The following is a 25,488-nucleotide window of genomic DNA, read 5'->3' as shown; positions in this document are numbered from 1 at the left end:
GAGGAGTTCGTTAAAGTACGAAGTGTGTAAATCATCCAAAAATGGCCATAAAATTCAAAATGGCCGACTTCCTGTTGACTTTAGGCTATGGGTTCTTGAGGCTTTTTTGTGCGTCTTGATACGATACATGTCCCCAGAAAATTTCGTACATGTAGGTTGAACGTGAACGAGGGGCTAATCATTTCCAATTTTCAAGGTGGCGCTAGCGAGTCATTTTGCCACGCCCATGTGCGAAACTTGTAGAATACGAAATTTTTCACCGGTTCTGACATGTTTGCAAATTTTGGTGAGTTTTCGAGTATGTTTAGGCCATGTCATTTGGGCCTACTTTGCAGAAAAAAAAAAAAAAAAAAAAAAAAAAAAATATAATCCGAGCAGATTCAATAGGGACCTCGCACGGTCGTGCTCGGGCCCTAAATATAATCCGAGCAGATTCAATAGGGACCTCGCACGGTCGTGCTCGGGCCCTAATAAAAACTCTGACATTTGTCTCGACTCGACGTCTCTCTCAATAAAATTTTAACTTGAAAGAATAGTTTGACATTTTTGGGAAATATGCTTGTTTGCTTTCTGGCAGCGTTAGATTATCAGATTGATACCACTTTCATGTATGTACAGTAAATGTGAAGCTACTGTGAGCAGGCATTTAGCTTAGCTTAGCACAAAGATAAGAAAGGGGGAAACTGCTAGTTGTCCTTGTTTTTTAACACTTAAACACTTTTGTACGAGTTAAACAAACAAGGTATAATGAGTTAGTTTGTGAGCTTTAGGAGTGCCGATAGGTGGATTTTGTTGCCATTGGACTAGCTGTTTCCCCGTTTCCAGTCTTTATGCTAAGCTAACTGGATGCTCGCTGTAGCCTTATGTTTTTCAGACAGATGTGAGGATGGTGTCAATCTTCTCATCCTCAAAGGTAGCATACTGAAGGGCAATTGTTGGATATATGCTACAGGTCTTTGTGTTATTATGTCCTTCGGCTATTTTTTGTAAGCAGTGTTGGCATCAAACTGTTAAATGAAAACCTTGTCTTTAAACTTTGAAACTGAAAAACTTGTTTGACAGAGAAAAGGGGAACGAGAAACCAAAGTCACGGCAGACAAACTTTACAGTAAACATATGAGACACATTAACTAAACATGGTAACATCAAATGTTAAGTACCAAAACCAATCAAAGGAAAAAGGTCCAAATCTGCCATAAATTCACATTCTGGATGAAACATTGTGTTTTTTCTGGCCATGAGAGGAAATACTGACTGTCTACAAATGAAAACCAAACTTTCCAGGCACATGCAAAAACTTCTCTAACCCAAACGGTTTCCTTTGGTACACTGAGCCATCTACACCACATTTAAATCATCATGCTTTATACCTTTCTGCAGACAACAGAAATGGCCCTGCCGCATTCTCTTCCCCTCATTCACTACCTGCAATTTAATTACGCCGTGTCCAGAGTCTGATAATTGCATTATCTGAAACGTATACATAATTAATGGGCAGTAACAATGCCAACTGACATTACTTGTTTATTTCTTTCTCCGAGTCAACAGCATTACGACAAAGTCTCTTATGTAACTCAACCTGGAGTGTTCCTCCGCTGATAACAAATCGATGCCAAGATTAATTCCTTTATTTAGAGGTAAAGTATGGTTAACCCCCTCATATGTCTGTGCAGACGTATGGTAAGAGAATGTTGACAAGACGAAAAAATACACATTCTGCTTTTAAGCCTGAATTTAAAGTTGGGGCTCACTTGAGGTTGCATGAAATCAAATTTCCAGACCTTCAAATTTTCAGATTTCAAGGAAGCATGAATCTCTCAAAGCTCACTATCAGTGAATGAATGAAAAAACCTTCCTTGATTCTTTCTTTGCATTCAGCTCATTCTTCCTGCTCTTATATTGTGGGTAAGCTTAAGGAGGAGATCATATGTCATATAAAGCCGAAATCAGCAGCACAAGTAGTCAGATGTTCATTATTTGGTGGAGTACTATGTTGCTATAAACATACTTTGTAGTTTGACATAAAAAATCCTGATATCCTGCTCCCTGTACAGGCGAAACGCAATCTTCCTTTGCGTGGGAGATGCACCAATCCCTTAGAGAAAACATCTTGGGGCCTCAGAAAAGAAAAAAGGGGCCAGTAAGAACTAGAGGATGCGCCCCCTTCCCTCCCTATCCCCAGTGAATGCAACAACACAAGTCCCTTTGACATCTCAGGAAGTTGATCTTTGCACGGGGTCAGTTCCAGACGGCTACCCTGTGATGCTGAACCGGATGGTAGCTGATCTCCAGGGGAGGAGGACAGGAGGACCGTCTAAATCTAACTTAATGTACTATTGGAGAAGGCAAACTGGTGGAAAGGAAGTGGGAAGAAAGGAGAAGAAAAAAGGAGAGTCTGGAGTGGTTTGTGGTAGAGCTAACCGAGACGTAGATGTGGGACATAGAAGACAGCTGTGGGGTCAAACTGTGGAAAGGGGGTGTAAAGCCTCACACTTGATGTATGAACATGTCTGACCTTTTCCTTAAGGTTAACAAAGGGGAAAACACATCAGAGCAGCCAGCTGTAGAACACAGGCAAATAAAGCATCCCACTGAATACATCACATGTCCTCTAAACAGCTCATCCCCTGTGACTATACTCACTGGTCATGCCTGAAATGTGAGTGCAGTCAGAGAAGTTTAGTCTGCTAAAAGCTCAGCAAAGTGACCAAATAAAGACCAAAAAGGCTAATGTTTACTGTACGCTCCTGAAGAGCACTCTCTACCACTCAGTGAGACACTCCAGATACCTGTGGCTGGGTCCATCATAATGTTTATTCTCCACCTCAGTGTGAGGTAACCATGGATTTAGGTTCCGCACAAACACAGGAATACAGTATGTATACTCACACTCATGCATACTGTGATCAGCTTTTCCAAGACCTTAAGGTATCTATATTAGCCCACTATAATGCCTCATTTGAGAACCCGAACCAGTTGAGACCTTCTTTAATGACTGGGCATGTACTGTATAGATACTACAGTTCTACATGGGGTTAAAGGCTCAATTCACCAAATAAAAAAAGTGCCGCACTAATACAATGGAAGTTAATGGAGTTTTGTTTGTGTTGCTAACAGCAATAAAAATTAAAATGACATTTAAAAAATTCAACAGAAAGATTTTCAGAAACTGTTATTCTGGATAATCAACATGCCTCACTGACAACAGTTTTCATAAGAACAAATTATTCACTAGAAAGTACTTCCAATGAAATGGTCACATTAAAATTTGAGGATTGTTTAATGTGATAGGACCATTGTTTCTGCAGTCATCACTATTTGTATATGAACAATGGGCCAGATGAGAATTTGTGATGTTCTCGTAACAACACACCGACAGAGAAATATCTCCCACTCTGCAGTTCCGCTAATCTTTAAAGGCTAACCCTAACCCTTTCAGGTCATTGTTCCTGGCCCGCAACAATGTTTTGGTTCTAAGCAGCAGGCAGTTGTTTTCAGCAAAGACGTAGCTAAGAGTCAGCTATTTCCGTCATATGTTAAAAAGGAAATAGATCTAAACAGTAAGTGAATATTACTGTTATATTTCAGGTCGCCGGAAACAAGACATCAAACAAGTGCTAAGGTTGTTTTGTGTTAGCTGCATGTGTAAATAGACAACTGTTTGCTGTTCGCCATAACAATTGTATATTTTAATTTTAATGCCACTGTGTTCACAGCTCTTAATAAATTTAAATTAATGCAGGTTAAAATATTTTTTCTAAGCAGTGAGCACCACAATCAAAATTACATTCACCACCATTGTAATAGAATGGAGGCAGAAATCTCAGAATATGGGCAGATCAACTCCAAACTGTTTGCATGACTATACACCACTAGATCAGATCAGATCAGTGAGTATTTTTTGTAATTTCACTTAACCAACCCTTTAATTTAGAAATATCTTCTTTTATTATGTAGCTACTGACTTACAAGAGGATCTTTCATTGCATTCATGCTGGTTATCGTTTGAGCTACTGCTGTGAATAATCAACACACTGCACTCTCAACAGTTAATGATGAATTCATTACCCAATAGTGATATGACAGAAGAGTCAAATAAAACATAAATTATAGAAGATGCATTGAAAAAGGCACACATTACTGGGCACTAAGTTGATTTATTGGCATTAGTTAAACACAGCTGCACTCCTATTACTCTCCAGCGGTAACCAATATACGATGGGCCCAACTTGATGGCCCAAATAGTCAGACAATTCTCCCACATGCCCAGTTGGAAAGTCCATTAGTCCTCCATAAAGGCACCAAACAATCCCTGTTACCTACAAATCACACAACCTTTGTTAGCCCCAGCCCTGTTTAAATTCCAATATTGCACCCACCATTCTCCTGAAATGTATAACCCACTTCCTCTTCAACATCCAGACATTCTCCCTATTGAAGCCCATTCTAGCCAAGACAACCCCCCCCCCCCTTTCTCCTTCCCTGTTAAAGCCATACTCCTCTTCAATCCCACAGGAAGCACGAGAGGAAGAATGGAGAGGGAGTGGGCGGCAAGCATACTGCTGCTAACTCACTGCTCAATGCCCCGCCTCCACCGACCGTTACTGAGCCATGCCTGCAAAAGAAGAGCGGAGGAAGACAGGCAGAGAAAGAAAGACAGAAAAGCAACAACCACAAGCAAAGAAACCCACACATTTCACACATCATTCCAGAAGGAGAAAGCAGCTGTGACTCGGGAATCCCCTTTTGGTTTAAGCATTCCCAGTGCAGAGCAGCAGGCCCAGGTTGGAGTCACATCAACAGAGAGGACAGATAACTCTCACTCACTGGACTCCTCACTTCATCTAAACAGAAGAGATAGACACTCTTTGAGGCAGCCTTTCAGCTTAAGGGTTTCTTATTTTTAGCCCGATTGCTGACAGGCTCATTTCTGCACAGGTCTAACTGCTGTTTCGCAGCGTTGTCTGCCAACAACTCTGTTACTGCCTTAGTCATGTCTCTAGCAACTCTGCCCCGCTGGAGTCTCCACATAGAGAGACCCCATAAAAGGAATATTCTACAAAAGCCCTGGGGTTTGTGTTAGTAAGCTTGGCTCTTTTGCTCGACCCTTACTCACCATTTCAACCTCTGCTTTACACATCAGCAGGCCCAAATCAACTGATGAGTAGTTTTTTCCTCATCCACACTGGCCGATGGCAAGAGTCAGGGACAAATGGAGCTTGGGGAATTAGTTTGCACAGCCGAGGAGCTCTCATAATTTAACACTGTGAAAGGGTATTTCGTTACATGTTGCGCTATACTCGCCAAAAGCATGACCAATTTAATTTGCACAGGAAGGCTTGGATGAATTTAGCTATGTCTTCCTGATGACACATCAAACTGAAATGTTTGAAATGCAACGCGGTGCCACTGCCACATACTTGGGGCCCCAGAGTTCTTGGTTATAATCTTCAGAGTATTTCAAAACAATTCTATCTTCACTGAAAGAGTGTGAACTGAAAGGACTGACAGAAAATGGTGCTAGTTTTTCATCAAACACCTCTCCCACAAGCCCACGGCTCAGATTTCATCCATTGTTAACGTGCGGGGCTTTATCCTGTTCCTGACAAAAAAAGCACATCACACACGGTTAACAAAGCTTCGAAACAATGTGTTAGCTTCTTTAAGATGATTATGACTGAGGAGGGCGGTTGTTTCAAGGCCGCCCCCTCACTACAGAGACACAGAGGGGCTTTTGCACAACCTAAGGCCTGGCTGCTTTGCATCAATCATCAAAGGCATCAAACTTGGCAGGCCAGACCTTTTTCTCACTATCAGCTACACTGCTGAACACAAGGACCCTGGCTCAAAATCCCTGTGTATGATACACGCACACAAACACGCGCACACACACACACACACACACACACACACACACACACACACACACACACTATGAACTCTTGTGACTACTCCAGAGAGTGGATAATCAGTGTATAAGCCAGGTTACAAAACCTTTCGCCTTTTCAACATAATAGTTATCCAATTTCAAACCCAGGGGGGAAAAAAACAGAAACTGGCTTCCTTCATCTCATTACCAGCTAAACTGTAGACTGAAAATATAACAATCTTTAATGCAATAAGCACCTTAATATTGGGGTATGCTATTTTGGTTTATATTATTATATTATTATTATATTTATAAGTTCAAGCTCAAAAAATGGAAATGTGTGCAACTGAGAAAGAGTGTGTGTTATTTTGAAAGCTCCAGAACAACTACTAAATTGACATTGTGGTCAGTTGAATTCTATTTAATCTCAGCTTTTAAGCCAACATCAACAAGAGGTCCTTAAAGTGTCCAGAAAAAAGGAAATGTGAACATCTCCCATTCCACGAAAACTGGGCAAACTCCATTTGCTGAGGATGATTGTGTGAAATGATCAAAAGCTCCAGAACAGCTCCTAAATGGACCTTATGGTGAGTGTGTTTTGTCAGTTACAAATAGCTGAACAGATGTAATGATGTTTCCAGCTCCAAATCCCAGAACTCATTTCGGATGTTTTTCAATTGACCAACAGGTGCCAAGCATTTACAACCCAGGATAAATCTTGGACAGTTCAAATCTTGGACAGATCAGATCACTTTATTTCTTGGAAACACAAGACAAGTGCATAAAACATATCCAATATGTTGCCTTACCATGTCAGAATAACAATAAAAAGAAAAGGAAATGGCAATTTCCCATGCCAGTCTAACATGCATATTTCAAAGGCCTCTTGCTTGACAGGTAAAATAAATCAAGTTCATGGGGTTGTTTACACATCCTTTGACCCCAAAACTCAATCACATTTTCAGTATTTTTAATCTCTTGGAAATCTTCTGTGTGCCTGATCATTGAAATAATACTCAGATAAAGACTAAACAAGGGTATTCATATAAAATAAATCTCAGACTGCCTTCTAATCAGCTCAGGAAGAGATTGTTGATGTAGTGGATACACTGCAAGTCCAGAGGGCTAATCCTTACTGCTTGGCACTAGTCCAACTATGCACTCCGGGGTATTTCTATCAGGGAACCCATTCTCCACCTAGCTACATAGCTATCGAGCTGAAGTGGTTTGTTATGAAAATGAAAGGAAAGTTGTAGATATTGATCATTTATCAGTGTTGCTTTAAGTGTCATGGGGCTGTAATAAGAGGCAGTGCATGGGAATATACTTATAATATATGACCGTCACTAATGGTTTAATGGCCAGTGTTGCAATAACAGGGTCAGTTCCACCATTTTTATGGAGGGAAACATTGCAAGTGAAGCAAACTGAATTCCTCCTTTTTTCAGGCCTCTGGCTTTAATTATGAAAATGTGGTAATGAAGATGTTCCACTCAGTCCCACCAGGAAATTAATTCTGAGCTCAACGAAGCATTGGTGTTGTTGAAACTTAGTAGGCAATTAGAAAAGGTACTACAAATGGCGTGTTGTGTTTAGAGCATATTATGTTTTAGTGCTCCGGGAGTTAAACAAATCACACATCCCTTCTGTAGCTGTGCCATCTCTACAATATTATGAACAGTGCTGTCATCTCATCTATAAATGGCTGGGATGAAATACGTTTTATAATGCTGATGAAATCCCTCAGCGGTGATGCAGGCTTGTAAAACGCTGGAACCACAGCGAGAGAAGGGCTGACATCTTCTTTTCCTCTTCTAACACACCCATCCACAATACATTGCCAGCAGCGCCATCATCATTGTTGTCGTAATTCAGACAGAACTATGTCAAGAAGAGGGACGGCTTGCCAGAATTATATTTGCCCATGGTCTATACTGGTTTATGAGGAGATTTCTTGTTGGTGTCCTTTTTGTTGCAGAGTTCTTGAACACAACTGATCAAGCATTTATAAAACACATTTTTAGTGGCTCTAGGGATAGAAATGTCGGTCGGTTGGTTGGTGGACCACTTTGGTCCAGTCTGTAACATCTTAACGACTGGATGGATTGCTAAAATTTTTGGCTAAGATATCCATGGTGTCAAGAAGATTCGTAATGTTGGTTCAAGTGCCACTAGCACGTCACAGTTTTCACTTATACATTAAAATATTTCAACATCTACTGGTTGGACTGAAACATCATTTTGGACTCCCTAATGACTTTGGTCATTATTTATTTTCGTCTATTGTCACCACGAGGTTAGCATTCAGCATGTTTGCATTGTCACTGAGAGAATGCATTGTCACCATGTTTACATTAGCATTTAGCTCAAAGAACTGCGGGGTCTATGTTCGCTGCAGATGCTTAGTCTTCATACCATTTCAAGGCATAAGCTATTTTCTCTACTGATAGTTATACGTAGGATTAGATGCCCTGATCCCACATAAAGCTCCAAAACAACTAAATGGATTCTCTTACTCTAGCAGCCTTGATAACTTTTGCCAACAGTGATGCCTTTCTCCTCACTGTTGACACAGGGCTGTAAAGTCATGTCTACATGGGAAGTTAAGGTCAAGGAAGACAGATAAGCCTGTGTCAAAGAAGATGACAAAGTCCTGAATAAAGAACCTTTTGTCCAAAGACTTGGGGTTTCTGTAGGGAAGGAGACATTTATTGTGTTTTGTATATTGTTAAGTTTGCTCAACACATGAGCCACCAGGGCTGGTGAGAATGAATTTGTCTTATGCACTTTCCTTTTTTCTTTGTGTGTTTCTCAGTCATGCTTGTTCTCTCACTATCTTATCTGAATCCCTGCCAACCACCCACTTTGTATTTTGGCTAATTTTTAGCCTTATTAAAGTTTTCTGGAGGAGACTCTCCTGTTAGGCAGCCCAGGAAAGCTTACCAAAAAAGGCACACTGTAAGTTTAGAATTCAATCTTTGCCATCTGCAACTTGTCAATACCAGGCCCATTCAAAGATGACAGGGGTCTAGACTGGAAAAAACCAGGAGGCAATACAGGTATCAGTTAACAAGTGATTCTGCATGTCTGTAGATGTTAACTTTGCTTGTGAGAAAGTCTTTTCTGTAAATCAAGTTTCCTATTTCCCTAATCCCTTACAGTACAAATCAGTTCAGGAAGTTAATAGGCCGTTTTTCTCTTAATGCTGGCATCCAAGTGCCACTGAATGCAAGATAAAACGTTACAATATCATTGAATGTTTTTTGTCTTGCCTTGAAGAAGATACAGCATATGACCACAAACACCAAACAAGGCAAAGCCCCTTCTGTTTCTATTTGACTAGTTATTACTCGCCGCTACCACCTTTTCAGTAAATACTGCAAAGTAGCATAACTGCACATCTTGACTGATGCTCTGCCACGCCTTTGCAATGAAGCATGTAATGCCTTAATCGCACTGGCAAAGAAAACACACTTTTTTGAGGTAGTCAAGCGATGAAAACTATCAGACAAGCCTGATCAAGAGAAGGCGTAAATAATTATGTATTCTATAAATGAACTAGATATTGTTTTTGATGCTAACATATTCACCTTTACCCTGAGTGAAGTATTCAGTTGCAGTAAATTCACGTCAAGCCAAACTTAAAAAAATGCACGTCAATGTAACATGTTTTCCATTGTTTACAGGTGTGAGCGTGGAAAGAGCTAAACCTTTAAGCAATATATTAGACCAGAGCCAATGCAAACTAATGAAAAATAGCCTAATCCTTCAGGTTAAAGCTGTTAAAGAGCTCCAACATCCTTATAATCAGGATGTGAGGCAGGAAGCCCCGCCTTCTTTACACTGCAATGGGAATTACAAATTAAACATCCTGGATCTCCATTTTGATAGCTTTTGACAAATGCAGGAATTCATTTGCAAAAATTGCATACATTAACCATAATGTGTGACAAGGTCCAAACCACTAACAGTGAGTCACAGCTTAAAACACGCCATTTAGTTTACTAGGCCAATGGACCACACAGGAAGAGGCTAAATGCTCTCAGGGAAGCAGGTTTCAGAGATCAGCCACCACCCTTCAACCAATGCTTTCTTCTGAAATATTCTGAGAATGAGATTTGTTTGTGAAGCTATTGTTCCCTGCCCTGTAGGGGATTCCTCTTTTTAGTGAGCACTGTTGCGCTGCTCCTCAGAATGACCCGTAGGTCATTAGAGAAGATGCCACACCTACAAGAGGTCATCAGGATAATGCTGAGAAGCTCATCTTAAATTTAGATGCCAAAGTGAAGCAACAGAAACTGGAAAAGAACAGCTTGAGGCCTCTTTGATGAGCGATTAAGCAAGGGCACAAACATCAAAGTCAAAGATCTCACCCCGTCCTTCTAATGTTTGTTTGTGTATCCTCATCTTTCCGTTTTTTCTCCCCTTTGTGCGATTCTTTCTTTAATCCATGACCCACCCCTGTCCATCTCATTGACATCTCTTACATTTGCATTGTGACACAAAGATCCATAGAGCTTAGTACTGAATACAAATCTACCAACTTATTCATTTGTATGGAAAAAAAGGCCTTAGACTATGCCTGTTTACGGTCCTTCTGAACTGAGGGCAATATTCTCTTGAACAGGTTAAAGCCATGGTTTTCACCCAAGCTGAAAGCCTCCAGGATGGAAACATGTTTGGTGCCCACTTTCTATCTTTACCTTCACTATCAGAGCTGACTTACTGTTCCAGCCTGACAGGACACATTCAAAAAATGCTTTGCCAAACAAATGAAATGTATTAGAAATGAATTGGACAGTACATTATTTTTAATTATTATTATTATTTTTTAGTATTATTTTTACCCATAAATTGAGCTAAAAGTACCAGTACAGTGTGGATTTCGAAAAAACTAGTATAGATACTGTAAACATACAGTACATACATACTACTAATAATAAAATGTTAATAATAAAAAGTGTTAACTAGGGCTTCAACGTGCAATAAACTAATCTGCATTGTTTTCTTGATTGTTTGTTGAATGAAATGAAAGAAATTCCTGTTCTTCTTCTAAATCTCACGAGATGTCTTCAAATAGCATGTTTTATACAACAAACAGTCCAAAACACAAATATATACATTTAATCACATAAGACAAAAAAGTAGCAAATCCTCACAGCTAAGAGGCTGGACTGAGGGAATGTATAATGAACAACTAATTACATAATTGAGTAATCCTTTCAGCTCTTGTTATTTATAAAAATATGTATTGGTTTTATTCTTCTTTCCAATCTTAAAGTTATATTAATTATATTATAATATCAATTTATTGTGCATCCCTAATAAAGTGAGAATTATTATCAGTGAGTCATGTTTTTACATATATAAGGTCTTTTTTTTCATCAAACAGGGACACAAAACATTACTGCATAAGGCAAAAGAATGAAATCCCACAAAATGAAGACCACTCCTCAACTACCAGTTCAGATATCCTGTAGGAGATACACATACACAAGACAGGCTTAATAACTCAATTGGAGCTGTGGCCTCTTTTCCCTTTTAACACGACACTGCACCTGATGAGATGGGAAGATAGCAGAAGGCCTTTTTTCCAACCTGAATTCCTGGGTGTCTTTCCATTGGAGACTCCTTGCACAGTCAGTGGATCATGGAAAGGCCATAAATGCAGCAGATCTTTGTTACCATGTACAAACAAAGGACACAAATCAGTTCAATGAGTAACCACATTCACTCACTTATTCCATGCTGGGTTCTCAGTGGATGTATACAACCTGCAGAGTGGATTTTAGTAGCTGCAGTTACAACACAATTAACACTGGTTTACTTTGAATGAAAGGCCAAATGAAGAGCTTTCAATAGTTAAAATCAGAGATGGAGCAGGTAGCATTTCTTAACTTTATATATATATATATATATATATATATTAATGTAAAGCAATACATAAAATGTATTATTTGTGGTTTGTTTGGACTGAAAAGCAGTGGAACCAGACATGTAATTAAAGCTTGCAGAACTGCTACAAGGATTTTTAAGGCTACACAATAGATTTACTGTGTTCAGGTGTGTCTTTATGGTTAAAAGTAAGAAGAAGAACAAAAGCTGCTTCACTTCTGTGTTCCCTCTCCATGACATACAGATCTAATCTCGGGTGAGTCTGCAGCATGGCACAGATTTCTGTTTCTCTACTAAAGTATCAGTGCTGCCAGATAACCTGCCCTGTACAGAGGCACTATTGTCCCAGAGTGAAACCAAAATCCTACACCTCACTAACAGCTCTCTAAAACTCTCTCTACCACTCAGACACAGTGCAGTTTATCAAAGCTGGGAGGGGGGGCAGTAAGAAATGATCCTCCAGGTCCCACGACCCAGACCAAGAAGCCATATTTCCAACAATGGCTGCAGCAGATGGAAGTCTGGGAAGGTCGTCAGAGGACCAGCAAGACACAGCAGCAGCAGTAGTAGCACCAGGGCCACTCTGGACCTAAAACGCAAACTAGAGATTCTAGGATTACACAGGATCATAACCTATATTTCACTACCGACATCCATCCTAATCCCAGAGAGTGGGCTTTAATGAAAAGAAAAGGCATGGTTTTTCTGAAGGTGAGGGGGGGGAAAAGATGACTGATGAGGGAAGCTGGCTTGTTATATCCCAACACAACGCAGAGGGAAAAGCACTTACTCAGGATGCTGAAAAGCAGTGCAGGAGGGAAATTTTGTCATGAATCAGCTCAACTTTTGGTGTGCAAGCACATTTAAATGCAGAAATGATGGAGCTGGACTTCACCTACATATATATTATCTTCCAATCTCATTCTGTCAAGAACTTGAATAACCTATTAACTCTGAAAAAGCATATTGATATAAGCGGGTTATCCTGTACCCAAAGCGAACTGGGGAGCCTCGCATTAGGGATTAAGGATTTAGCCCTCATCATGCCCCTGAGATTAGTTTACAGGTTAACTCATAGCCCAGTCAGAGGGGCTCTCAGACAGGTTCTCCTCCTTTCTGGAGCTTGGAAAAGCAACATTCAACATTAAAAGGTAGATAAGTGTTAGAAATATTTAAGCATACAATAAAATAAAAATGTAAGGAGTAAAATTGATTACCAGACCATTTAGCATTTCATCTGGGAAATAAATCACCACAGTTATTACTTGTGGTTGGCTGCTGGTTGAAGCTGTGGGCATTATTTACAACCTCCCCACAGATGATGACAGTTAATAAACTGAGCATGCCAGCGCGCGGGACGAGGAGCTTTTCTATTATTCAGCAAGTCCTGTCTGACTCCCACAGAAGCCTTCACACCGTGGCAGGCTGTCGCTGAGCAGAAGACTGACAGGTTGGCTTCCTGTGGGAGAGGCTATTCATTGCCAGGTGCATTATCAAAATCATTTCCAAAAGGCCTTAACATCTTCCCTATAGCAGGACTGCAACTAGGGCTAGGCTAAATGACCACCTGGTAAAGAATATGTTTATTTTCCCAAGAATGACTATCATTCATTACCTTTGGGCATTTATATTTGATTGGCAAAAAACATATTTGATATCATTGGGTACAGCTGTTTTTGATATTTAATGAACCGTTATAAGCTACTGCAAAAAGTAAAAACAAATTGACTGTTCACTACTAGTGCCAGATGTCGGCCGGATTAATTGGCCGATCCATCAATTGGACCGATATCAGGCATTTTGAGAAAACGGCACTCACCAGGCCGATAAACATAAAAATGCCTGCGGACACATCTGCAAGCAGCTGTTCGCTGGAACGATGTTAGCACACTCCCTTGTGAGTTTTGGAAAGGTGGTAAAGGTGGTTAGTTTCAAGCCCTAAATTTCCTCAGTCACCACTGTCTTTTCTAAATGTTAATACGTTTCTCCCCGGTAATGGGATCAGCTGGGTAAGTTAACTCGTGACTGTGACGTTACAACCCAAACTCACGGCCCAACCAGGCGGAGAAGAACAAACACACGTGTATACATTTACAGCTGAGGATTGCGGCTTACTTTTGATAGCCTTCAACTCAACAATCAATCATGATTTCAGTTGAATGCTATAGTTACTATTACCTTGTCTGTGGTCTGCTCCGTGGACTTGATGATAGACCGGGTGCTTTCTGATCAGATGCAATTGTGCTGTTCTGGTAGGTGACATAAGTTTCGTTTTAAGGTGAACGGACTGTAACATTATAGAGTAGTTGTTTTCTTTTAGCTTGAAATAATCACATACTTTGGAAACTTTCTTTTTCGTCCCTCGCTGTTTTCTATCTCTTCCTCCACTTTGCAAACAGCGCCATCATAATCACGTCGTGTTCACACAGCATAAGCGCAAAGTGCGACAGTAATAAATGTCTGTGTGAAACAGTGTGCTGTATATTATATGGATTAAATGAAGCATCGATGCAAAGAATCTGTGTCAATGCTCTTTAGTAATCGAATTAATTGATTTAATTGAAGAATCGTTTCAGCCCTACAGTAAATATAATATAAAACCAGTACTTGCCAGCGTTAAATATATATTGTTATACTGTAGAGAATAATTGAATGAAGTCACTTCTGACAAACTGTACCTCACTCTTCCTTAAACTCCAATCAAGTTCTGGGCATAACCCAATGTATTTTTCTAAAAGAACACTGGCTGAGATTAAATGTATATTACACTGTACTCTGAATGGAATAATGGAATGGTCCATGACTTTCATTATATATTGTCCATTGGCCGCCCTGCTCTCTAAATATTGGTATCGGCCATTAAAGAAAAACCCATATTGGTCGACCAGTATTCACTATGCCCTACCCACCTTAGTTGCAGTTGCTACACCTTCCGTCCTCACACAGCGGACATGCAGTCCACAGTGTTAACAGCAACAGTCCTAGAGTTCTTGATTTTAGTCCTTGAGTTAGACAAAATCAGATGTCAGTGGTTAAGTTAACATTAGATCCATGAATTGGTTGAAAACACCATCCCTGTTGACATTTTAATGTTTCCACCTGGCATGCTTAAGATGATAATGTTGGGAAAGAGGTCATAAATATGCACTTAATGGCTACATACATGATCACAGGCTAAAAGATTGAGGCTAAAGCTGCATGGCCCCGGGAAAAAGTCTGCTTATGTTACACAGGTACTTGTATTTTCAAGTTTTCACTTTTAAACATTATGAGACAAAAGTCTTTTAGGATAAGGAAAATGTGATGTATTTGGCAGGCATAAAGATATCTAATGATGGCTGTGGTTGCTGGAGTGTAAATTTCCCTAAATCCAATGAAGTGCAGGACAGAGATCCTAAACCCGCCCTATGCTCCCCCACCCTTATGTTAGAGCAAATAAACTGATTATTCAATTCCTTACACATTTGCTCGTCGACACCACCCTCCACACTCTTTAAATGACTCTTACCACAGGCCCATGCACACTGTATCAACATGTGCATAAATCTTGACAGGTCAGCCTTGCCTAGTTACAGTTGCTAAGCTATGATTGGACAACCACTGCTCAGGGGAGGGGTTAAGTGCGCTGTCAATTGAAAAGTGATGAATTAGCGTGTTTGTTAATGTGTGTACACATTTCAGTCCACTTGTAGTTTTGTAATGGTATCAGCGATAAAGTGAGGACTGTTACTGTGACAATGAGGTGTTCGCTCTCCTCAGCTCATTGATCCATGCATGGTGAAAATTAGTTAGTATACAGAACAATATGCACAAAGTGTTTATTTTTCCACGATCTCCATCAATTTCGAGTATTTCTCAACTGGAAAAGCTTTTGCCACTTCTTGGTGTAAACAGCTGACCAGATGTCCTCACTTGCTTCCTAGCAACACAAACACTCTCAGGTCAAACAGACTCTACTAATATAGATCAAACTCATCTCCGAAAATCATGTATCTCCCGGTTTGGTGATTTTAAAATAAGTCGAAGGATTACATGCTCCTTTGTAGGCTGAGAAAATTATCCTTCTTCTTAAGACTTATAAAACCCTTTCAAACCCCTTTGGATTATCTCAGAAATGCATTGTCACTAAGCTTAGATCAAGACTGTTTTTCTTTCTTTTTGTTTGTAAATACTTGGTTTTGACTGGAGAGAAATGTTATAGTACAGTAGCTTATGTACTTTGCCATTTAATTACTTTATATTTTAAGGAAGTTAAGACATATTTATTTAGTTATAATTTATGTTCCTTAATTTAGGTGGACTTCCAGCTGACACACGCAGGCAGGTTCAGTCACCATCAGTAATCTTTTAGTATTCTGCCAGACAGGAAAATAACACACTCAACACCCCCAACCTCTGATTTTCAAAATAAAAGTAGACAAATATCTATTTGGGCAATATACCGATCAAAATCTCACTCTCAAGACATGATCAGCCCACCCGTAACATCAACATCCAATAGGGAGCAAAAGTGAAACACAATTATTCTGGGTTATGTTCCAGAAGTGAGAAAACCTCATTCAAAATCCCATTGACGTTTGTAACAATGCTAATGGAAACAAATGCAGCCTTGGCTTGCTTATTATGTTTAGATATTAGATGTTATGACCTTATATCACTGTTAGCTTTAAGTTCACTTTTGACATTAATGTGGGGAAGCCATGACAGTGACAGTCTTACAAGTGTGTTTGTCTTCATCATCAAACCAACACTTGAAAAATGGCAGTCAATGTGTAGCTATTAAGGATTTTACAACTCTTTCTTTACAAAATAATAAATGTATAATAATGTCTGTGTTTATCAAGATGTAAAACATCCTTCATATCCAAATATTTGTTATTTGACCTTTTTCAGTTTGGAGTTCTGATGCCCAAAAAAACATTACTTGAGTTTGACATCTTGTTCAATTGTTTGACGATTACTTGACACCGTGTGCTAGGGAAACATGGTGTGCCTCATAGAAACATCTGTCGTTGCCTCTGGCCAAAAACAAAAACTAACAACAACAACAACAACAACAACAACTAAAACTCTCATACCATATGGCAGAGCTCACATTTGCCTGGAAATGGAAATTGGATCAGTCGCAAAAAATGAACAGTAATTAGAACCAAATTATACTGCATAGCATAACTATCATTACAGCTGCTCATTTCTAATCTTCGCTGGTCTTAATAAAATACTAAAAAATCTTATTTACTGTGGGAGACTTACTGCTGCGTGAAATGTGCGCTGTCTAGTTTGTTTAAAAGCCCAGAAATATTTAGGGACTCTGTCGTTTTGGCTCACAAACACTTTTGATTTGTTATGGTTCTCTAAAAACCGGTTGTTACTTGTTGGAGCAGACAGGAAAGATGCAACTTGCACGTGCGCTGCTGGCACTGAGCACACTGTTCTTATCTGCTTATAAGGAGGAACAACACACCAATGAGTATGGACAATGATGATTCATGAGAATAGGAAGCTGAAGTCATTAGGGAGTAAAGGGATACTTCTGGTCACTTTCTCTCCTGACATCTGATTTGTCTAAATCACCAGAACTACATGTGGAATATATTGACATTTTTATTTAATTTAAGTTTTTAATCTTACACTAACATTTCACTGAACCTCTGAGATGCAGGACCCTTCCTGTGTTTATTCTTCGGTCAGATCTATGTCAAATATTGCTTGACCTGTAGTGAGTTGTTCATTTAGAGACTGATATTTCAGCTGTTAAAAGATAAAATATATCAATTGTGGAAGAACGCACTGAAGCAACAGTCAAAACACTGCCATTTCATTAAAAAAACAGACTTCTGTGACCTTCACTTCAGGGCCAAAAGAAAGCACCAAAAGAAGAAGAGCAATAGAAACCAAGAAACCTGTTCCTGCTACTTCAGCACTCATTTTCACACTTTCACTAGCCTCTTTCCAGACTCTCTGCAAAATAATTTGTGCAGGATGAAGTGACTGTTTTCACATTGTATTTAGTTTCCTTTGAGGACCAGATCACACACTGGGAACAATGGCAAGATTTTTTTTTTATCATGTTAGAGGATGATGAAAAATACATTCTAAAAAACAAATACATGTGAACAGTTGAGAGGGCAACAGACAGAAAAGCAAATCTAAAATGAGAAAGTGTCAGTTGTATGTAAGGATTTGTGTATATGAAATATAATATCAAATGAGCTTTTTTGGTGTGTGTGTGCTTCAAGGTGACAGCATCGTCCTCATTTTAATTCTAATTTTGCCGACAAATAGGTCAAACACTGCATAAAGCTCTCCAGACAAAACTGCTCACACTGCAGTGCTCACAAAAAGATCTAGACAAAAGGGTGGAGAAAAAACAAAAACTAACATTTTGGGACTAGAAAATAAAGCACGCCAGTCAATTGCACAATCCACATCCCCTGCCTGCATCATCATCTTCAATGTGGTGCAAATGTGCGTAGTTTCGGTCATGGTCATTCCAAGCGGGATGTGGTACAGAGGCATATTTGCACAGTTTTCTAATTGGCCAATCAATCCCAACTTTTCGCCGGTATTCATGACCAATGACTATCCCGCATTGATTCCTAACGCCAAACTTCATTGGAGCCTCTCTGTAGCTTTTTTTACCAGCTCACAGGCTGAATATCTAGACGGTGAGAAACTTTTCTCCCACGCCGGATCAAGTTTCTCTGCGGCTTTTTGAGCAGTCTGTGATTTCTGTGAGCTTTATACAAATGCTGGATGTCCAGCAAAGGGGAAAACCGAAAGCAGTACGACCCAGCCACGTTCATGTTGTATTAGCTTCCCTGACATACCTTTCCTTTCCGCCAGAACACAGCAGCCCAAGAAGAGCACAGAGGTGAGACAGATCCACTTCAGAAAACGGGTTGCCATCGTTGTTTTTGAAGCTCCCGGAGAGAAGGTGTCACACCATGCCAACGACGCGAGATATTCCGCTTTGTCAAAACTTCAACAACAAAAAAAAAACTTTAGGCTTTTCTCGTTCAGTAATAAGACTTTTCCTTCTCTGGGAAAGTCAAACTTTGACAGCTCCTCCTCCTCGCAGAGATCTCCAGCAGTCCGAGCTCGTGAAGCGCGAGGACAAACTACTGGCTGCTCTGACGTCAGCAAGAGGGAGGACAGATGCGCCTCTCAAACTGCTCAGGTAGAGGCATTTAGAGAGAGAAAAAACACTGTGTTCATTGTCCTATACAGTAACGGTATTTTCGGGAAGTGGTCTACAGCACGGAAAGGTAGGCTACACGTAATTTGCATTGAAAGTGCCACAACATGCAAAAACATTATCTAGTTATAGTTATTGAATTTGCTGCCATCCCCAAACCAGTTGCTCTCAAAGATGCAGTGATTGATGAAACGCTGGATCAACTTCCAGTGTCAACAAAAATCCATAGTACTTGAATTCATGGTCTGTTTCCCTAAAAACCTTCAACTTAAATAGCCTACAGTAAGCTGGGTGAAGGACAGGATGAGAATGGCACATGACCCAGAAAAACACACTTAATCTAACTTTGTTACCTTTTATTTACATTTTTATTTATTAATTACACCAAAAGTTGATTTTCATATTCTGGACTATGTACTAGATCCTGTCTGTAAGGGATATATTCAAAAGCTAATATTGGCCATTATATCGGTCCAGCACTAGATCTATTTATCAGTCTAGCTCCTGTATTTAAAAAAGTAAGTTGGGGTTTGACATTACTTGCTGTGAGTTACTTAATGAACTCAAGTATGAATATTAGCTTTTTACGGTGTAACTTTCTATGCAGTTAGAATGCTTTTAATGCTCAGTAGTTATATTTTAGAGTGAGATGATGGCATTCTTAAGTTGCCCTTGGCATAATGCTCTGATGATATGTCTATAGGGAATTAGGCTTTTGATGTGATTTTACCCCTTCAGCATTTGTATAAAAAGGAAAACAAAATAAAGATTAATTTGCATTAACTAACAGGCATGGAACAGGCTTTTTTTTCACTGGTGTTAGGTTTAAAACTAATAACATTAATGATGGCTCAGATCCACTTCAGCCCAATAAGCCACTCAAGTAAGTGAGCATGCACAATATCAGGAATAGACACACTTAAATTGACCCATGCTTTTCCTGCTAGGTCATGTGAAAATATCTGCTGTGAAAAAAGCCTATTTGGTGTTATTTAGACAATGATCTGTGAAGACTGGTCAAGTCTATGGACTGTAAGGCCTGAAGAAGCAGTACAAAAAGCTGTGATCACCTCAAATGATCTGAAATGAAGCTCTATGATGCTGAGCACAATCAATGCCTATAGCAGGAGATATAGGGATGTAAGTACAGGGTCATTTTACAGACAATTATGTACTTTTTGTTGAATTTTTGACACTTATTATTACACTAAAACTGATGTAAGTGACCCTGGAGCTATTTGAGGTGAACACCTAGATGTAGAAAGTTGAAGAAAAGGATGATGGTGGCTCATTCGGAATGTCAGGCCTAACTTCTGGAGGTTTCATTGAATTTGGCCAATAAACAGCAATGCTCAACAATCAGTTCTGGCATCCTTAAATCACCCTTATTTATTTGTTGATTTGTATGTATAGAAGACATGTCCTCAGTATCAGTGTCATTCTGGGATTGAATGGACAAGATGTCTATACTTTTGACAGAGTGTCTGTCTGATCGGAGCCGAGTCTAATTGGATGTCAAGCTGCTTAAATGTGTTTGTTGTACACAGATCAGACTCTATGGGGACAGGAGTGATAGAAATCATTTTTCACACTGGTGGTTTATTTCATTACCGCAGCCTAATGGCTCAGCAAATCGTCTTTGGTTGTATTGTTGGAGGAAGAGGTTATTGTGTTGGGTGAAATTATGACCGTTTTTCCTCTAGGAGAATTTACCTAATATGAGGCTAAAGTTTCACATGAGATGGCCCAGTAAGTTATTTTGAGTGTGCTGTGGATGCAATGCAACTGTCAGTTTGACTGTTCTGTCAAGTACTGTCATTGTGAAACAGTAAAAAAAAATCCATGGCCTTTGCCGTTTAGATTAGTTCGTGAAAAATGTTAACTGTAGGAGCACTATTAAGTGAGAACGTTATTCCTTTCGCAAGGTTATGCATTTTAAAATTGTCCAAGTTTCAAAAAAGAGAATCAAGAGAGGTCAACTATTGCAGTTCTACATTTATTGAAAATTTAAATCGCGGTCATCTATTTCAATCTGACTCAGGGTTTGGCTTTAAATGTTTTGAAACCAAGGCTTGCCACACACTAAGCCACAATGGAGACTCGTTAAAAGTGGAAAATAGGAAAGAAATCACCCTGGCCTCTCACTAGCAGCCGATTTCTACACCACTGGTCAATGTCTCAATTATGAAATGTTCCATGGTAAGAAAGAAAGAAGTCACAGTTGTTACAGCATTTCAAATCACCGTCCATCGCTGTCCTCAGGGTCTGTGCGTTTTGCACAGGCCTACCCAGAGCCTCACACCACAGCTGTCTGTCAGCCAAGCAGAAACACTAAACAAACAAAGGATAATGGCCAGACCACTGAGGATTCAAAAGAGAGAGTAAGAAAAAAAGGAACCAGACAGGGAAGAAGAAAGTGTGTGAAAGAGCGAGAGGAGAGATGACAGCTGAGATGACAACCACCTTGCAATAGCTTCACATTTGCCATCTTTTATGTTCATTAAGAACTTGTTATTAGTACCTGAAGGAAGATGGATTAGCAGAATATGTTAATTAATGCAGCTCATACTCAAACTCAAGTTTTTTTCTGGTACAGTAAAAGCAATAAAAGACACAACTTCTAAGAATATCATGTTTACACAAGGATTCTTATTAGGTGGCTCAGTGAGGCAGAAAGGGTATGTGACCGTGTTGTGAGGCGAGATGACTCGTTATCCTGAAGGTCTGGAGTCTGATCAACATGACAGGGCCCAGATGGACGAGCAACATCTCAGTTCATTTCTGGGAAAACGTGCACGGGAAAGAACCAACCCCCAACTAACAACACAACCATTTGGAGTGTCTTGTGCATCGTAGAGATGCGACTGTGCAGAAGCAGGAAAGAAGAGCACAACATATGGGATCATACAGGATTCTCTGTCACTCAAAGACGCAACATCTGCTGCATCCACCCAAGTAGACATGCACTAGCTCTCTTTCAGAAAAGAAATATGAGAGGTCCAGAATGAATATCAGACTAGCATCTCAATATTAAATATTATGATATGATGAAAAAATGTGATAAAAGTGATCTTGAGGAAAAATAAAAAAAGTGTTTGCAAATAAAAAATCACAACACAGTTGATCAAAAGTCCTTTACAACCCAAAGAGAAAGAAAAGAGAAAACACAAAATTCACTTAGATCCTAACAACTTCATGGGAATATAACGCATGATAAAAATTTTACATGCTGTTGTTGGCGGGGATATTTGTTATGTTTGAATTTTTGTTTTGTATTTCATTATATCTAGAAATGTACTTAGCAGATGAAAAAAGTATTTAATTATTGCCCAGGGGAACAGATAAAACAAAAAATTAAACAATGCTGAAGCCTGGAAGAATGACAACACCTTTGAACAGATCCACTAAATTGTAGTTAAATTGAGTGATATTGTTTCCAAAATTGATCAAATAAAATGATGAAAATTAAATGTTCAGTTTCAGAGGTCCTTAACATGAATCATGACACTATTTTAGGCACTTGTCATGACATGTGAGAAAAGACATGGATTAGATGTGACTGAATCCATAAAAGCTTTAATAATAGCTTTCTAAATCCTGTTTTTCAGTGGTATGGCTGAAAAGCCTCAGGCGTTCAGAACAAACTGTCAAGTACCAATTAATTAGGTTTAATTATAGAAGCCAGTGAGATTACCTTGTATCTCACCATCTGCCCCCCTAAAGGAAATTCTCCTTCAGCTAAACTTAAATAGTGAAGGCAAATATTTGAATGTATGAATTGATAGCCGTTTTGTAACAGTGAGTACACACAAACACACATACTTTGTTTTCTCTTCCTATGAAGAACGATAAAACATGTGCATGTCTCTGTGTTTTACCATTTCCTGTCGAGGCCCCGGGTCTTTGGCTCTGAGCCACGTTCACTTGCCAGAGCATGTGGTCTCCATGGCAGCCCATTGGGTTACACAGTAAACACCTTAAAGTAAATGAATGAACCTGTTTTAATCCAATAGGAATCCCTTTCTCAACTTCTCGACCAGTCACGTCCTGTTTCATAACACGAAACACCTTGTTTGTAGTTATGAGTAATGTGAATATTTTTCCTAAAGGTTTTGTGTGTTCAGGTTTCAGAGATAATTTTGGTTATAAAAAATGTAATGTGTGAGGCGTTCCATGCATATGATTGCAATATTGATTGTGTTTATTTATTAAGGAAAATCCTCCAGTTCTTTACAAAAACCAAAGCCTCTGGGGGGGAATAGTGGGGTTTCAGGGGAAAATACTGATTTTGCAAGTCAACATAAGAGTGCATCAGGCAGGTCTTTCCGTCAATGTAACTGTTTATAATATAATTATGACAATTATTATTAGAGATAAGATCTTCATGTTTTTGGAGATCTTTAAAGGGGCTATTAAGGATTCTTCTTCAGGTGTCCTGTGGATGCTGCAACTTGTTTGTTCCAGGACAGCTGGAGAAAATGTCAGCGCCTCTGTCAAAAATGTGCTTTATATGATGTTCTTGGACAGGATAACAATCCACCACCAAGGTCAGAGGATTTTAGTCTTAATGGAGTTTTGAGTGCACTGAAGTGGTTTGATGCTGGGGTGCAGTTGGAGTGAGGGTCTGCATTCCCAAAGCTGGTGCCGTGATTCTCTTTTGGTAAAATGCGACCCATTACATCAAATCCATTGAAATCAATGATGAGAAAGTACCCTCCGCCTACAGGAATCCCTGAGTCATTCACAAGTGGAAATAAAAGGCATCAAAGGATTGACCGTACAAACTGGCTACAGATTTTGCATTTGACTGCGGTAACAAAACACTGCCAAGCCACAAATGTGTCAGCTTGGCAGTTCCATTCCTACTCTCCCTTATACAAGTGATTGATAGAATGAGACCATTGTAGTAATCAGCTAAAAATGTAGATTTATCTGTAGGTATCTACAGTATTTCCACGGGAACCTCATTCAAAAGTCAGTCCTCCCAGAAGAGACAGTTGAGGTCGCTCCTTTTTGAAATGCTTGGTCCTTTGGCAGACCTAACAGGCAATGTTTCAGTGTTAACCTCATTTTTCCCTGATTCCTCCTCACTATAAACAGATAAACGTTTTGAATATGGAAGGTGGAAATATTAATGTGTCATTTATGTGATAAATTCTTGTTTTTTTTGGCATATAAAACAAATAGCCCAAATGCTGTATGTAAACATAAATATTTAGTGTGACAACCATTCTATCATGAGCTTCTTCTTCACTCCTTTCCATATGCTCTTCCTGCCTGTCACGTCAAATCAATGTCAGATCAATTTCTCAGCTCATTAGTTCATGTGGGGGGGATTCAGGTCCCAGTGTGTCCTGTGTCCTCAGAGGTTTGTAAAGAAAACAGCTAGAGGCCATATTCCTCAATGAAACACTGCCATCTCGTGGCTTGTTTGCTTGAGGCAGGCTGTGGCAGCATATCTGGGCTATAAAACAGCTGTAGAGCTAGAGATCATCACAGGGGTAAACTGTGGGACAGATATTTTAAGATAAGTGAGCACAATCAGGCTAATGGCCTGCTTTTGTCCTAATGTTCACCAGTGCATATGCAGGCTAAAGGTGATGAAGATCAGATGATTGCTTCATTTATCTATTATAAACAAGGTGCAGGCTATCATTTGTTTATTATATGATTACTACGCCGTTTTGCCGGTGCACATAAAAATAATGTGGCTTAGGTTTGTAAAGGCAGAGGAGGAATCTAGGCTGTAGCCCACATAGCCTAATCTGGATCTAGGCCTTTGTTTATTTTCAAGATCAAACGATCTTACTGCACATGTGCGCTTCAAATTGCACAGAGCCGTGGCCTTTGCAATGTAAAAGTCAAACGTACAGGCAGTTCTGAAGAAGGGCATTTCATCTCTCATGATGCTGCCAACCAGCGCTGCGCTGTGTTAGAAATCAAAGCGCAGGCGTCGAGTCGGGAGGGAGCCTATCTTGCGCAGAGTGGGTACTGTACATGGCCATTGATGCTGCTGGATAGATGTAGCCCCTGATGTAAATAAGAATGGCGAGGGCAGCGGGTCTAACATGCCGCGTTATCTCTGCTTGACATCTGAACATTTTATGCCGCCATCGGGATTTTAAACGCGTGGCTGTTTTCTCGTTTTCATCTGAATCCTGCCTTGACATCTCGCCTGATGCTTTTCATTTGACACAAGAGCCAAAGCAGACGGGCGGCTTCTTCTAATAAACACTCGGGAAAAACAGGTCATTATGACCTTAGTATCCTCCAGTAAAAGAAAACCATCGGATTGCTTTTACGCGGCAGCATTCTGCTTGCATTTTTTGCTTTGGTTTTCGTGTGCCGTGTCCGGAGAGGAGGATCATCAGTTCAGCGTTGAGGTAAGATGAATGGCCTTCCCTCCCTGGTAATCTTAAATGACCGAGCTCTCTCCTCCACATCATCTGCCTCAGCTTGAAAAACATATATAGATATTGACACCCCTGGCTATCCGTGGGCACAATTACCATAACGCATAAAACAT

At 39.7% G+C, this 25,488-nt stretch overlaps 1 protein-coding gene across 2 annotated transcripts in view; it reads right to left on the bottom strand.

Moving 5' to 3' along the window:
- egfra (epidermal growth factor receptor a (erythroblastic leukemia viral (v-erb-b) oncogene homolog, avian)) overlaps positions 1 to 18,833 on the bottom strand; it is a 42,748-nt gene extending 23,915 nt beyond the window's left edge. The window contains exons 1-2 of one of the 2 annotated variants that reach the window (XM_046051547.1): positions 18,595 to 18,833; positions 11,468 to 11,545 (exon numbers count right to left, since the gene is read on the bottom strand). In XM_046051547.1, coding sequence (XP_045907503.1) covers positions 11,468 to 11,545; positions 18,595 to 18,673 — 157 coding nt within the window. In that variant the 5' untranslated portion in view covers positions 18,674 to 18,833. The remainder of the gene's footprint in view (positions 1 to 11,467; positions 11,546 to 18,594) is intronic. The other variant, XM_046051548.1, reaches the window with a different exon arrangement.
- Between the last annotated feature and the right edge of the window lie 6,655 nt (positions 18,834 to 25,488).

This window comes from Micropterus dolomieu, linkage group LG06 (genome assembly GCF_021292245.1).
Source record: "Micropterus dolomieu isolate WLL.071019.BEF.003 ecotype Adirondacks linkage group LG06, ASM2129224v1, whole genome shotgun sequence".
Lineage (NCBI taxonomy): Eukaryota > Metazoa > Chordata > Actinopteri > Centrarchiformes > Centrarchidae > Micropterus > Micropterus dolomieu.
The sequence above is the reverse complement of the archived record's forward strand: the minus strand, read 5'-3'. Positions and strand labels throughout refer to the sequence as shown.